Below are 12,336 nucleotides of genomic sequence, written 5' to 3'. Positions count from 1 at the left end.
TTTGTTCATCGTCAAAACAAAAATTAAGAATTTTTTTAATGAAACCCAAGATATTTTTGCCCCTCGATTGAAACTCAAAAGAACTTGAAAAAGTTCATAAAGATGTTGTAAACAATTCACATGAATCCAGTGGTTTAATCAAAGTCTTCTGAAGAGACATGCTCACTTTATATGATGAACAGATTTAATGCAGGTTTTTACTCACATATAAATATAAATCAGCACATGTAGGTCAAGAACATAAAATATGGTAAAAGGGAGTGTAACTGTAACTGTGAAATTGTAAACATGCTTGCCTGACACGATCAAGATCAAATCTCATTAATTATCGTGCATCAAACAAGTACAGTTGAGCTTCCGTTTATCATATTTAATGCGCTCAATGTATGTGCATTAATCAATGTTTATACCTGAATAAAAACCTAAATGAAATCTGTTTATCATATAAAGTAATTGTATAAGACTTGGATTAAACCAATATATTTCTTAAAAAGATTACTTTTACAATGTCTTAATGAAGTGTCAAATTTTTGGTTGCATGAACTTTCAATGGAGGGACAGAAATCTTTCAAGTTTCATTAAAAATAATCTTCATTTGTGTTTTGAAGATTAATGAAAGTCTTATCAGTTTGGAACAATGTGAGGGTAGTTGATGACAGAATTTTTATTTGCATTTAATCTGATTGATCAGATCAGATTTTAAACTGTTCAATATGATGCACCATTTACAATGCCTGACGACAACATAGCAGTCTTCAAAACTAGATCAATACTATAAAAATCCTATATAAACACCACCAAAGAGCTTAGCTGTTATGAAATATGAAAGGCACATTACCACTATCTCTTCCCAGGAGCCTCTGTAGAATATTGGGCTGTTCACGTTCCAATAGGCACAAAAACACTCCAGGCGGCCCAGCTTATGTAGAGAATACACGCAGACACACACATAAGACACACAACCACAGTTGTTGTGTGAAATCTTATTATTATGGAATATAAGATATGTACACTGTTGGCTTACTTTATAGATGATCTTGGCAGCTTCATTTAGAATACAAGTCTTCCAGTTCTCATCTGCTGTCTATAAGAGAGAAAAACTGATACTTAAAGACTAGAGTGTGCTCAAATGAATTATAATAGAGCCTGCTTCACTCTGTGACATTTATATGAAAGTATTTTGAGAGAGCACCTGTAGACTGAGTTCTGAAAGAGTCAGGCCCATAGAAAGAGGTTTTTGTGGATCTGACACCTGAAGCACAGCGAGAAAATGCATGACACATAAGTTCAACAAACTTGTACCATTTAATTACACAATTAAAAGCCACATCTGCATTCAAAAATACACGTATGGAGAGTCAACACTTACATCATCCTCATATCTGATGTGAATGCTGGTGATTTTGACTTGGAGGTTTTTGATAACTTGTGTAGCCAGTTTCTCAGTGAACGTGTCTTTCTTTTCCTCCTGAGGCTTCTCTGAAATTAAAAAAATAATTCAGTAAACATGAATGAAGGGTTTATCTTAGTCCCATCCTATTTGTCATTCCAATCCCTTAATCCAACACTTATGTAAACATATTTAATTCAACAAACAGAATAAAGTTTGCTCATATTTGCCACGATGAGTCGATCACAGTCGCTCCGGGCCACCCACCTGCTTTATGTTCATACTTTTTAGATCTCCTAAAGGGTTTTTTATGCTTTTTAAGCTTACGTCCTTTGTCTTAGAGTGCAGCATTGGGGGAGAGAGAAAAGTTGGTGAAGTAGAAAAGAATCATAGTGCAGCAATAAACACTCACCGTTGCAATAAACACACACTTGCATTAAAATGCACAAAAGCACATCAAGCAGTGAGAAGGAAAATAAGGATGTCTACACATGTACACCCTCAGTAAACACTCAAAAAAAAAGAACAAAAAGTATGTCTCTTTGAATAGAAGAAGGGTGTCTGATTGGCCTGCTATAAGAATGGGTCTGTACGTACCCCGTGGTGGATTCTTATACACATAATTCTCCAGATCAAACACAAACTCTCCAGCCTGAGAGCCTGCGGTCCATCAGATGCAGCACAAAGCAAACACACAGCTGTTAAGGATAGAGATCTGAATGGACAGATGGACGGCTTGGTAGTACATGAATGAATGTAGGGGTGGGTGGATGGATGTTTGGTGTGAAGGGTTGATGTGATTCAATGAATGTAGGGATGCACCGATATTGAAACTCTATTGATATTCTGTCATACTGTGGCCACTCACAGATAAATGGGCAATATTATAAATCTATATAAAAAACACAAAACCTTAAAATACACTATCAAAACCTAACTTCAAAAGTCTCTTATCTCACCAAGGCTGCATTTATTTGGTCAAAATACAGTAAAACATTTATATAGTAAATAGTATAACTATGTAAAATAATTGTTTTCTATTTTAATATACTGTATTTTAAAATGTAATGTATTACTGTGACAGCAATTTTGTGCTGCTTAAAGTCACCATGAAATCAAAATGGATAATTCTTATTGTTCCTGTAATACTGCAGTAATTATTATAAATAATTTATCTGTGCAGTGTGCACATCATTGTTTTTTAAAAACAAGTGCCCTCATATTCTTTAATCAAAATAACTTCTCCTCCCTTTAGCAGCATCATCTCTTCTCTGATGACGAGGGCTGGACAACCTGTCACTCACATGATCACTCCAATAGCAAATCACAACGATGTCATTGGAGAAGCTGTTTCACTCGAAAATATGTCACAATAGCGAAGAAAAGGCTTCCGTTTCATGCAGAGTATTCATTTCTTTGAAAAAAATACAAATAAAATCTTACTGACCCCAAACTTAGTGTAAATACTTTTATTTAGAGATCATAACATTATAATGTTCAATATGAAAGATGGATAAATATTTATTTAGAAATCTGCTATAAAAAAGAACATACAGTTTGAATTAGGAAAAATAAGTGCTAATAATAGGGACCCCTGGGTGCTGGTTAGACAGTCCCAGAAAAACTATAAGAGAGTTTAAGCACATTTCAGAATAATTAATAACTGTTGATGTTTTTTTTCTACTTCAATAAATAAACAACCCATTTTTTATGCACAGACACCTACAGCTTAGATTATGTTACATACACACAACAACTCCCTCTACATGTGATCTTAAAGGTTTGCCATATACTACTGCTATCCCTGCTATAAGTTGGTGCTAGATGATGGTAATGATTAAACCTCAAAAAAGCCAGAAGCAATTAAGACTTATTGAGCAACCTTAAATAAATGGAAGAATGAATGATGAATGAGATTGAAAAAGACTGAAGACCATGAATGGATGGATGGGGATAAAGTAATTGATGAACATCCGTTAATAAAGTTATACGTCCAACACTTGTGAATAAATTGCACACCATAAGGAGAGAGCTAGCAAAAATGGACTATGCACAAGTTTAAGAAAATTATTACATCCGGTGTAAACAAACAGACAAAAGTGGTCTCTCACCTCTGCGAGCGACCAGCTGAAGGGTCTCCTCAATGCGCTGAAGCTCCTTCTGTTTGGCCTCCTGAAGGTAACGCTCTTCTTTAACTGCATCATACTTAATCGCTTCAAACACACAACACACACCGTTAGAGGCAAACGAACATCACAGACAACATTAATATCATTCACACCTCAGAAGTCTTTCATTTATTACTAAACAGTTTTTACAACTGCCACCTAACATTGTCTTCAGATACGCACAGATGTACACGTGGAAAAAAACAAGTATAGATTCACACACTGTGAGCAGTCAACCATGTAATAACAGAAAAGTCATTTACAATGACCACCTCTCTCTCTTTGCACTGTGACTCATAAGTAGCTGAAGTCCAATGCTGCTCATTCAAGCAGACTTAAGATTTATAATGCGGCTCTATTCTCTGCTTTGGCAACCACTCGTAAAGCTCTATCAGGAAAGACTGGTTTTAGACGAATCGAAGAGAAACAAAAAGCTTGTACATGCTGGCACTGTTTATCCTTCTTCATTAGAGTAATGACAGAGACAATTGCAAAGTAGCCCTAGATAATAAAAAAAAATGAAAAAATGCCATTGCTTATTTTTGTTCTAGACAGACCAAAAGGGTTTGAGGAGTTCCTGAGGCAATTCAGTCCATTAGACAGATAGTGTATTCATTCTGTTATCTCATTCTGAAGCGATCAAACTTCACAGCACATCTTTCTGCAATGTTGTTTAGAGTATGTGGCTTAAACATATGCTCCCAAAGAAAAAAGCTTATGTATATCTTAAAAAACCAACGACGTTTGATTAGCATTTAGAACTTGACTGTCTTCATTCCCAGAGACAGAGACAGACTTTCATGCTTTAAAAATAATTTGATTACTGCGTTTTACTTGCATGCATTATACACAATTGATCGGTTTATAAGATAAAGCAGAGCACAAAAGAAATATGGGGTAAAAAATTTTGAACACTTGATTAAGAGACTTTCAATGCATGCTATCAAAGGCTCACCTAAACAAACACTTGTATTTATATGATTAGACATTGTAACCGCAGGTAAAAAATAAAGTTTGCCACAATAATCAAAGAGTCAGATACACACAAGAGCAGCTTATTGGTCCGGGTCCCAAACCACCACCCCGCTACCCACCTTCTACACCTGGCTTACCATTGTAAGGTGAGGAAAATAACTTAGACTCAGCTGTAACATGTAAAAGACAATGTCAGTTGAAGCAGCTCAGTAGAAATAGAAGATATATACTGTATCAAAGAAATTCAGTTATCCAGTATGTTTGTAACTGATGCTTTACTAGGCATAAAAATAACATCCTCAATTTTTAAATGAGTCTTAGATAATAAAATGGTTCAAGAGTTACTGAGTTTTTAGGCATTGTTCATTGTCAATGGATAACACCCCAAATTATTTCATTAAAAATATCAAAAGTATAAGTATACAGTGTTTTGTGTCTAGTTTTCATTAATACAATCTTCACTAATAATTAAAGTTTCTTTGTGCAGTGAAAAGTAGTGTATAATGCAAGACGCTTGGTGAATTCAGAACCATAAACTAGCATACTATTTCTACTACTTCTGTCATAGAAAGTTATCGTAAAGGTAGTAAGAGCATTATACTAGTATGTGGTTCCGAATTCAGTAACTGTATACACCCTCTGTTAAAAGGCAGGGAACCATCTAGGTTATAAATAAATCATGCAATTATTCTAAAGAGGAGATGTTATAACAAGAAATGAAAGAATTATGCAAATGACTGCAGTAAAGTGCCATGAAATAAACAGCATGATGCTTCAGCCTAGATATATATAAAACATTTAAACTTCCACTTTAAGAGATGTGTTGCATTAAGAACATTTTAAGTAAAACAAAAAACTATAAGCACGTACTTGCACCAGGAACCACCAGGAGGTATAATCCATCTAATGTGGCCACCACTGCTTCATTGTAAAGGTTTTTCCAAGGGATCTTCAGAGTCAGTTTACCTAAAGAGCAGACATTTTCAATTCAATGTTTCAGTTAAAAGTAAGGGCCTGTTTACACCTTGTCACCTAGCTATCCAATCATGAAAAGACCAGGGCCCGTATTCATAAAGAATCTTAATGCAAAGAGTAGCTCCTAGTGACAAAATTCTAAGAAAATTCTTAGAAATGTGGGCGTTTACTCTTAAATTTAAAGAAAAAATCCCAGTAAAGAAAAAAGTAATTCAGAAAGCATCTTAACCCTTAAAAGAGGTCTTAAGGTCAAAATTGTTAGGAGCACGGACGAGGACTTTTAAGAGGCTTAAGAGTTTCTTTAGCAGAGGAGAAAATGGCAGAAAGATGAAGAAGGAGAAGAAATGTGTTGCAGACAATGGATGACAGTGAGTTAATAAGACGCTTTAAATTAGATCATGCAGGGATCATGTTTGTGACAGATCTTTTTAGAGACACGCTAATATCTCCAACACAGCGCAGAAATGCCATAGCGCCCAAAATGAAAGTAATCACTACATTACGATATTTGGCAACTGGGAAAATTCCATGTTTGATACATTAAAACCAACATTCAAACCACCATTTAAATAGACATGCCAACAATCAGTGTAATTCGAAAGAGTGGAACAATTTTTATCATTCTAAGCCAAGCAAATACCTTATAGGAAATCAACAGCATGGTTAATAAAATAAGGATTTATATATATAATGTGTGTGTGTGAGAACGGTCAAATAGGAAAAATTACGCATGTAATTTCAAAGTGAAGGCTTAGAATAGACCCTATACATAAAATCACTTTTTTCCCCTTCTTGGACAACCAACCAATCACAGTCTTCAAAAGATTGTGTCATACATAGCAACGGGGTCAACCCCGCCTTCTTACTAAGATAAAAGTTTTTGTCTTTTCCTTACTCAGAGTTGCTCTCAGATCAGTCCCGAATTGCTCTTAAGCTAAGACTCCTACGTAAAAGTTTTTAAGCTAAATTAAGAGTTTTCTGAGAGGATTCTTAGAATCTTTATGAATACGGGCCCAGGAGTAAATCCCCTCTGAAACGCTTTCAAGACGGATTTAAATCCGATCACTCAAGCCACTTCAGGACTCAGGATGTGGTTTGAGACGCATTCCAAATGAAACTTGACAAGTGTAAATGCATCTAGGTGTTGAAACCTAGATGCATGTAAATTTTACTCCTCCAAAAAATGTACATGTGAGAGCGCGGCTATATGACATGTTAGTCAGATATGACAAGGGCTACCGCAAAACGCATCGCCGCAGATGAGTAGCTAAGTATCTCTTCAGCAAACAAATGCACAAACTGACACAAATGAAAGTGAAAGTAAGGCGTCACAGACTCAACACACAATCATCTTCATTAAAAGTACCAGTGCTGATGCCACTCTTTCTCCTATTGCAGTCTATGAAATTAGCTGGTGATAAATAAAATGCAGTAGCAACTCATATCTGTTGCTTTTGCAAATAGCTTGGGGATCGAAGATCAGATATATTTTGCAGAGACACATTTATGTGGCCAAGTGTAAATGGAGCAATTTTTACAAATCAGATAGCTATCCGATCAGTAAAAACATGTGACGTGAAGGGACCAGGGGTGAAGGGGCCTTATGACACACATTAAACAATATAAATATGGTTTACGGCAGAATCAGAGTCAGTTAAAAATAACAAGAGCAGTTGAACATTGTGGAACAACAACATTCCTTCTCGAAAAAATGAAAATATGTAGATTGTTGGATTATTGGGTGACATATGGCTATAAATCTTTTGATCGAGGACATATAATAAGCAGAATAAAAGCAGACCTTTTTATTTAAGATTGTCTTAAATGTAGTAAATATGCAGAGAATTTCACTGAAATTCTCAGACTAGAATGTCGTCCTTGTTAACCAATTACTTTTTACAACTTGACATCTAGGCACACTGTCCAGCAGATGTTTAAAGTCATCTGACAGGATCATGTGATAACATGAACTGATGACTGTTTTAACAAGCTCCTTCTTATTGGCAAGGCATCTGTGCTGCAATGTTTGCTGAATTAGAAGTAGCCTATCTGTTAAAACTCATTCAACTCAACAGACAAATCTGTTGAAGAAAAAAAAACTGTGAAAGCAGACCACAAACTTTAAACTTTGACTTTTATTTGACTTCTATTGCAAAGTTAAGTCTTGAGTAGCACAATATGGGAAGTGCAATTCATCACACCAAACACTGAAACTTTTTTTCTACTTCAATCTCCTTGGTTACAGGTTATAAACATGCAAGGCAGAATATCAGGAAGTACAAATTTCATAATTTTTTCATAACAAAATACATGCTACAGCACAGAGAAAGTTGGATACTCACCAATCTGACCAGCCTTCACTTTAAAAGGGACATCAAACTCGCTCTAAAGAACAAAGATAAAATGGGCAAATGGGTTTGAATGCATATTTCAAGCAAACAATATTAAAACACCATTTTGTGCACATATAGATATAAATGATCAAGTTATTATAATTTAGTTGTGGAAACATCAGCAAATCTCATTGTGTTAACACTCTTGATTCAGCAGAAGCCACAGGCGCTTAAGAGGTGACCACAGTGTTACATACACAAACACGCTCTCTCTTATCAAGATAAATATGGTTCTTTCATGTTTTTTACTATATCCTTTAAGTTTTGAGACATGACATTGTTAATAAATAATATATAAATTATATCTAACAAGTAATTAAACTTGGTGAATGAGGTTAACATTGTCGAATACAAACTTACCAAAGCATTTTCTTTCACCCTCAGATTTTCCAACACCACATTTCCTAAAAAAATAAAAATAAAAATAAAAAAAGAGAAAAATTACTTATAGTACATTTTATATATTTAGGTATTCAATGGCATGTGTATTGCAGACTGTATTTATGTGGTGTGTGTTCAATTTTTGACAATGCAATTTGACTTTTATGGAATAATACAGTATATCCATCCACCGAAATACCAGAACCTCATCATTCTGCCAGTGTCAAAGATAAGAAACACTACCACGAAACACATAAATAAATGAATCCAGATATGAATGGCCACTTTTGACATTGACGATAATTGGACTAGCATCACAGAAAAGAAATAAATGTCAACCAGAGCAGCCTATCTGGTGCTAGGATAAAGATGGCACCTTATCAAACGGCATGCAGACAAAATAACAGGGCACCCATCCTGATTTGGCCAAGGATTGTCTAAACCCCTGTGGAGTCTCTCACACCTATGAAAGCTGACTGTTTAATATAGTAAAACAGTTCCCTCCTCTCCTTCTCTCCTTTTAACAACAGCTGACCATTTTAAACTTGCAATAAAATGAAAGTAACAACAGATAGGCTATACTTCTACTATTTCCATATTGGGGCGTAAATCAGATTCGGATTATCGGAAAAGTAAAAAACGTAGGGAAGGGACTCTTCTATCCATCGGTTGTTGGTTAAATTTTTTGCACTCAAAAACTGTGGCAGATGAACGCCGGCTTGCAGGGGCGGCAGTTTAAGCAGACTAAATGGTTGGAGAAATCCTGAGAAGTCTTCCGGAAGATCCAGTAATGAAATTGATTAAAAATTGCCTGGTGATTTTTATTTAGTTTTAAATAGAAGATATACATGTAACTGAAAGAATCTAGTTGGAGTTGCTCCGGCAGTGACACATCCAATAACGTGACTATAATAACACAGCAGAATGACAGAAATTTGATATACTGTATGACTCCTTTCAAAGCATATACTAAAAGATTAACTCAACTGAACGAACACACATATTTGCACAAAACCTACAGTACATTAACAATACATTGTCCACAAAAAGAAAGATTAAGCACAGATGGGAATTTTATGGGAATTGAGAGGGTCATGTTTCCATCAGTGGTAATGGGAATAATAGATGGACCTCACCCCAGCAATAATATTTCTTATTAATTCTTATTTTGAATAATTACTGCACATTGATTTGATTAATTATAGCAAATGTTACACTTGAACCACAGCTGCAATATTTGAAAATGTGGATAAATAAATAAAATTAGGTCATTATTATTATTATTATTATTATTAAGATATACTACCAATTGTACAGTAAATTGTGTACATAATGTACAAAAGTGTACATGCTAAAACTCTAAAGTGGTATCATTAGTATTGTAATGATAGGAGTGATTTGGGTCATAGAGCCATTGATGTTTATCTGTAGTGAAATGTAGTGCTCAAGGTTTTTCCAAATAGATATTTGGAATTTAACTTTTCCAAGATATTTTTGAATCTGTTCCTACAATGTAACACTCTGAATTGAATACTGAATTCCACTCAGTATGAAATTTGCAGAGTAAGTGTAAAGCAGCCCCTTCAAAATGAAAATAACAAAAGTTTTTTGGAAAATGATTTACGTTTAAACGTATAATTATCTATCTATGAAGGTGCACTTCAAACCATTTTCTGTGTCTTATCTATAAGACAACTGTATAATTGAGCGTGTGTGTGTGTGTGTGTGTGTGTGTGTGTGTGTGTGTGTGTGTGTGTGTGTGTGTGACGCGCGCGCGAGCATACATAATGTGAAATTAACAGGCTTAAATAATGTTTATGACTGTGATACATACTACATAATAGCGCGGAAACTCTATGAACAATATAAGTAAACCGTATAAATAATGGTTGTTTTCATCGCCAATTTGACAGACTGCCAATTCTTACAGAACAGAAACCAATCAAACATTAATGACATTAATGGACACTGCAGTACATGTACACCTAGCTTGCACTACATATCGGAATAGGACGTTTTGCAACAGAAAACAAACCAGAGGAAAAGACGAGCGTTCGTTGTTGACGAGCTGTTTGACGAATGCACGCTTACCTCCCCATATGCCAATCTTAAGCTGCGACTTGTCCAGGTTTTCCACATAATCTCCGATAAACCTGTTCAAGAGATCACTGACTAAAGACTCAAACACCATGGTGAGTCGAGAACGACAGCGACACTGTCGCAGACAACACGCTAAAATGCCACAATACGCATTTGATAAGGTTACTTCCCTCCTTGTGTGACAGGCGTTTACACCAAGATCGACTCATTCGGTGATCCACTCACACTGTCTGCATCTGGGGTCGCGCGATTACATTATAAACAGGCCGGCTAGTTGATTGTAGAACAATGTTTGCAAAGTGAAAGTGTACTGGTGACTAATGTTCATTTGTATACCAAATGAGAGACACCTCAAATAAAATTACTGTTTACTTTAATTTGTCTCTGTGGGACATTCATATTATTCAATTTACATAAATGTAAATATATTCTGAAATATGAAAACATGTATTAATCATTAACTATTTACATTTACTGACTGAATTAATAGGAAATACTTTGATATAGCCTGCATATATAGTTAATTTGTTAGCTGAAATAAAGATGGAGGGGCGGTGGCCTGACTGTAGCCTAACTGTGATGGCATTTTCCCACCTCACATGCATCCATCAAACTCCCCTTTGTCCCCTGGCTGTGGTTTTCCTTAGGGAAGTTTCCAGACTCTTCAGACAGATTGGTCCACGTGGTCCTCTGGGAATCTGGTTGCAAGTTGATCTTATGATGTTTGAGCGCATAGAGGCTTTTTGTCTTTGTGCTGAATCTTTTAACCCCAAACATGTTGTCTAGGATCTCAAACCTGTAACAGATACTGAAAGATACACTGAAAGATACACTGTAAGCTGTTGTTGTCTGTAAACAAGACTTCAGACTTGGTATCCATATTGCATGCACAGATGTTCAATGACAAAATATAATTTAGGCACAGACCTTAATAATTAATCATCCGATTAACAAATGCATGAATAACTATTCCTATTGTAAGATAAAAAATCATTAGGGTATGCAGAATGTTGGCAAACAATGCACGAAAAACTACTAATGAACAGCTTCTCACAAATTTCATATATTAGCAAAGTATTTCATTATCAGGTAATAAAGTCAAATGTAAGTTATAGTTTTACCTGATAATGAAAAATGTTCTCATGTTTAGCTATATAATGTCTCTGTGCCTGTTCTTTTCTGCTCCACTGTTTTGTTTGTGTGTTTTGTTTAGCTTCCCCACCCACTAGCCACATGTATGCTACAATGAAAATAATCTGTGTGGGCCTTTGAATGACAAATAACAAATCCACACCTTTAATTAAATGAATTCTCCCCCACCACTAAGTTCATTGTAATGGAAATAACAGTTGGTGTTTCCTTATTCAAGAAAAAGATGAGAGCAACAGCCTCATCTACGGGTGAATGGATGTAAGAACCTTTTCGGTCAAGTTTGAAAAATAAAAACACTAAACCAGGGGTTTAGTCTGTACATTTTCAGACACACATTAAAATTTTTACGTTTTTATTCTAAAATATCGATGCCATAAAGTAAGAGAATGACTAGTTACAATAGGGTTGGACATTCATTTGAGTACAATTCTTAATGACTGGAGAATTATTTAAAGTTGTCTTAAAATCACATCATCATTTTACAAATATACTCCTTATGTTTTTTTTTGTTTTTTTTTTTACTGGCTACACAATTTTTGACAGTCATATTAAACAAAGTCATCTTAAAGTTATTCCAAGTTCAGGAAGGTGAAGTCATAGATGTAGGCCTACCTGTTTCCTGCAAAACAGTTATTAAATTGCATAAGGGGTCATAAACCAGGCATCTGCACCTAAATATTCCTAAATCTGAATGTTTGATTATTGAGAAATTACATTATTTCCTGTGTTAAATTCATACTAGTCATCATTTCAGAATTGTGGTGTAGAAAGACCATGAAGCTGCCTGCACAGCCTTGACCAC

General features: G+C 35.3%; 1 protein-coding gene across 2 annotated transcripts in view; it reads right to left on the bottom strand.

Annotated features, from left to right (window-relative positions):
- vps13c (vacuolar protein sorting 13 homolog C) overlaps positions 1-10,616 on the bottom strand; it is a 54,910-nt gene extending 44,294 nt beyond the window's left edge. For both annotated transcript variants that reach the window (XM_081358990.1, XM_081358991.1), the window contains exons 1-9: positions 10,374-10,616; positions 8,262-8,305; positions 7,851-7,893; positions 5,404-5,499; positions 3,502-3,603; positions 1,370-1,479; positions 1,193-1,252; positions 1,025-1,084; positions 839-919 (exon numbers count right to left, since the gene is read on the bottom strand). In XM_081358990.1, coding sequence (XP_081215116.1) covers positions 839-919; positions 1,025-1,084; positions 1,193-1,252; positions 1,370-1,479; positions 3,502-3,603; positions 5,404-5,499; positions 7,851-7,893; positions 8,262-8,305; positions 10,374-10,473 — 696 coding nt within the window. In that variant the 5' untranslated portion in view covers positions 10,474-10,616. The remainder of the gene's footprint in view (positions 1-838; positions 920-1,024; positions 1,085-1,192; positions 1,253-1,369; positions 1,480-3,501; positions 3,604-5,403; positions 5,500-7,850; positions 7,894-8,261; positions 8,306-10,373) is intronic.
- Positions 10,617-12,336: the final 1,720 nt, after the last annotated feature.

The sequence above is a fragment of the Scardinius erythrophthalmus genome (genome assembly GCF_964197995.2).
Source record: "Scardinius erythrophthalmus genome assembly, chromosome: 2".
In the NCBI taxonomy this organism is placed as follows: Eukaryota; Metazoa; Chordata; class Actinopteri; order Cypriniformes; family Leuciscidae; genus Scardinius; species Scardinius erythrophthalmus.
The sequence above is the reverse complement of the archived record's forward strand: the minus strand, read 5'-3'. Positions and strand labels throughout refer to the sequence as shown.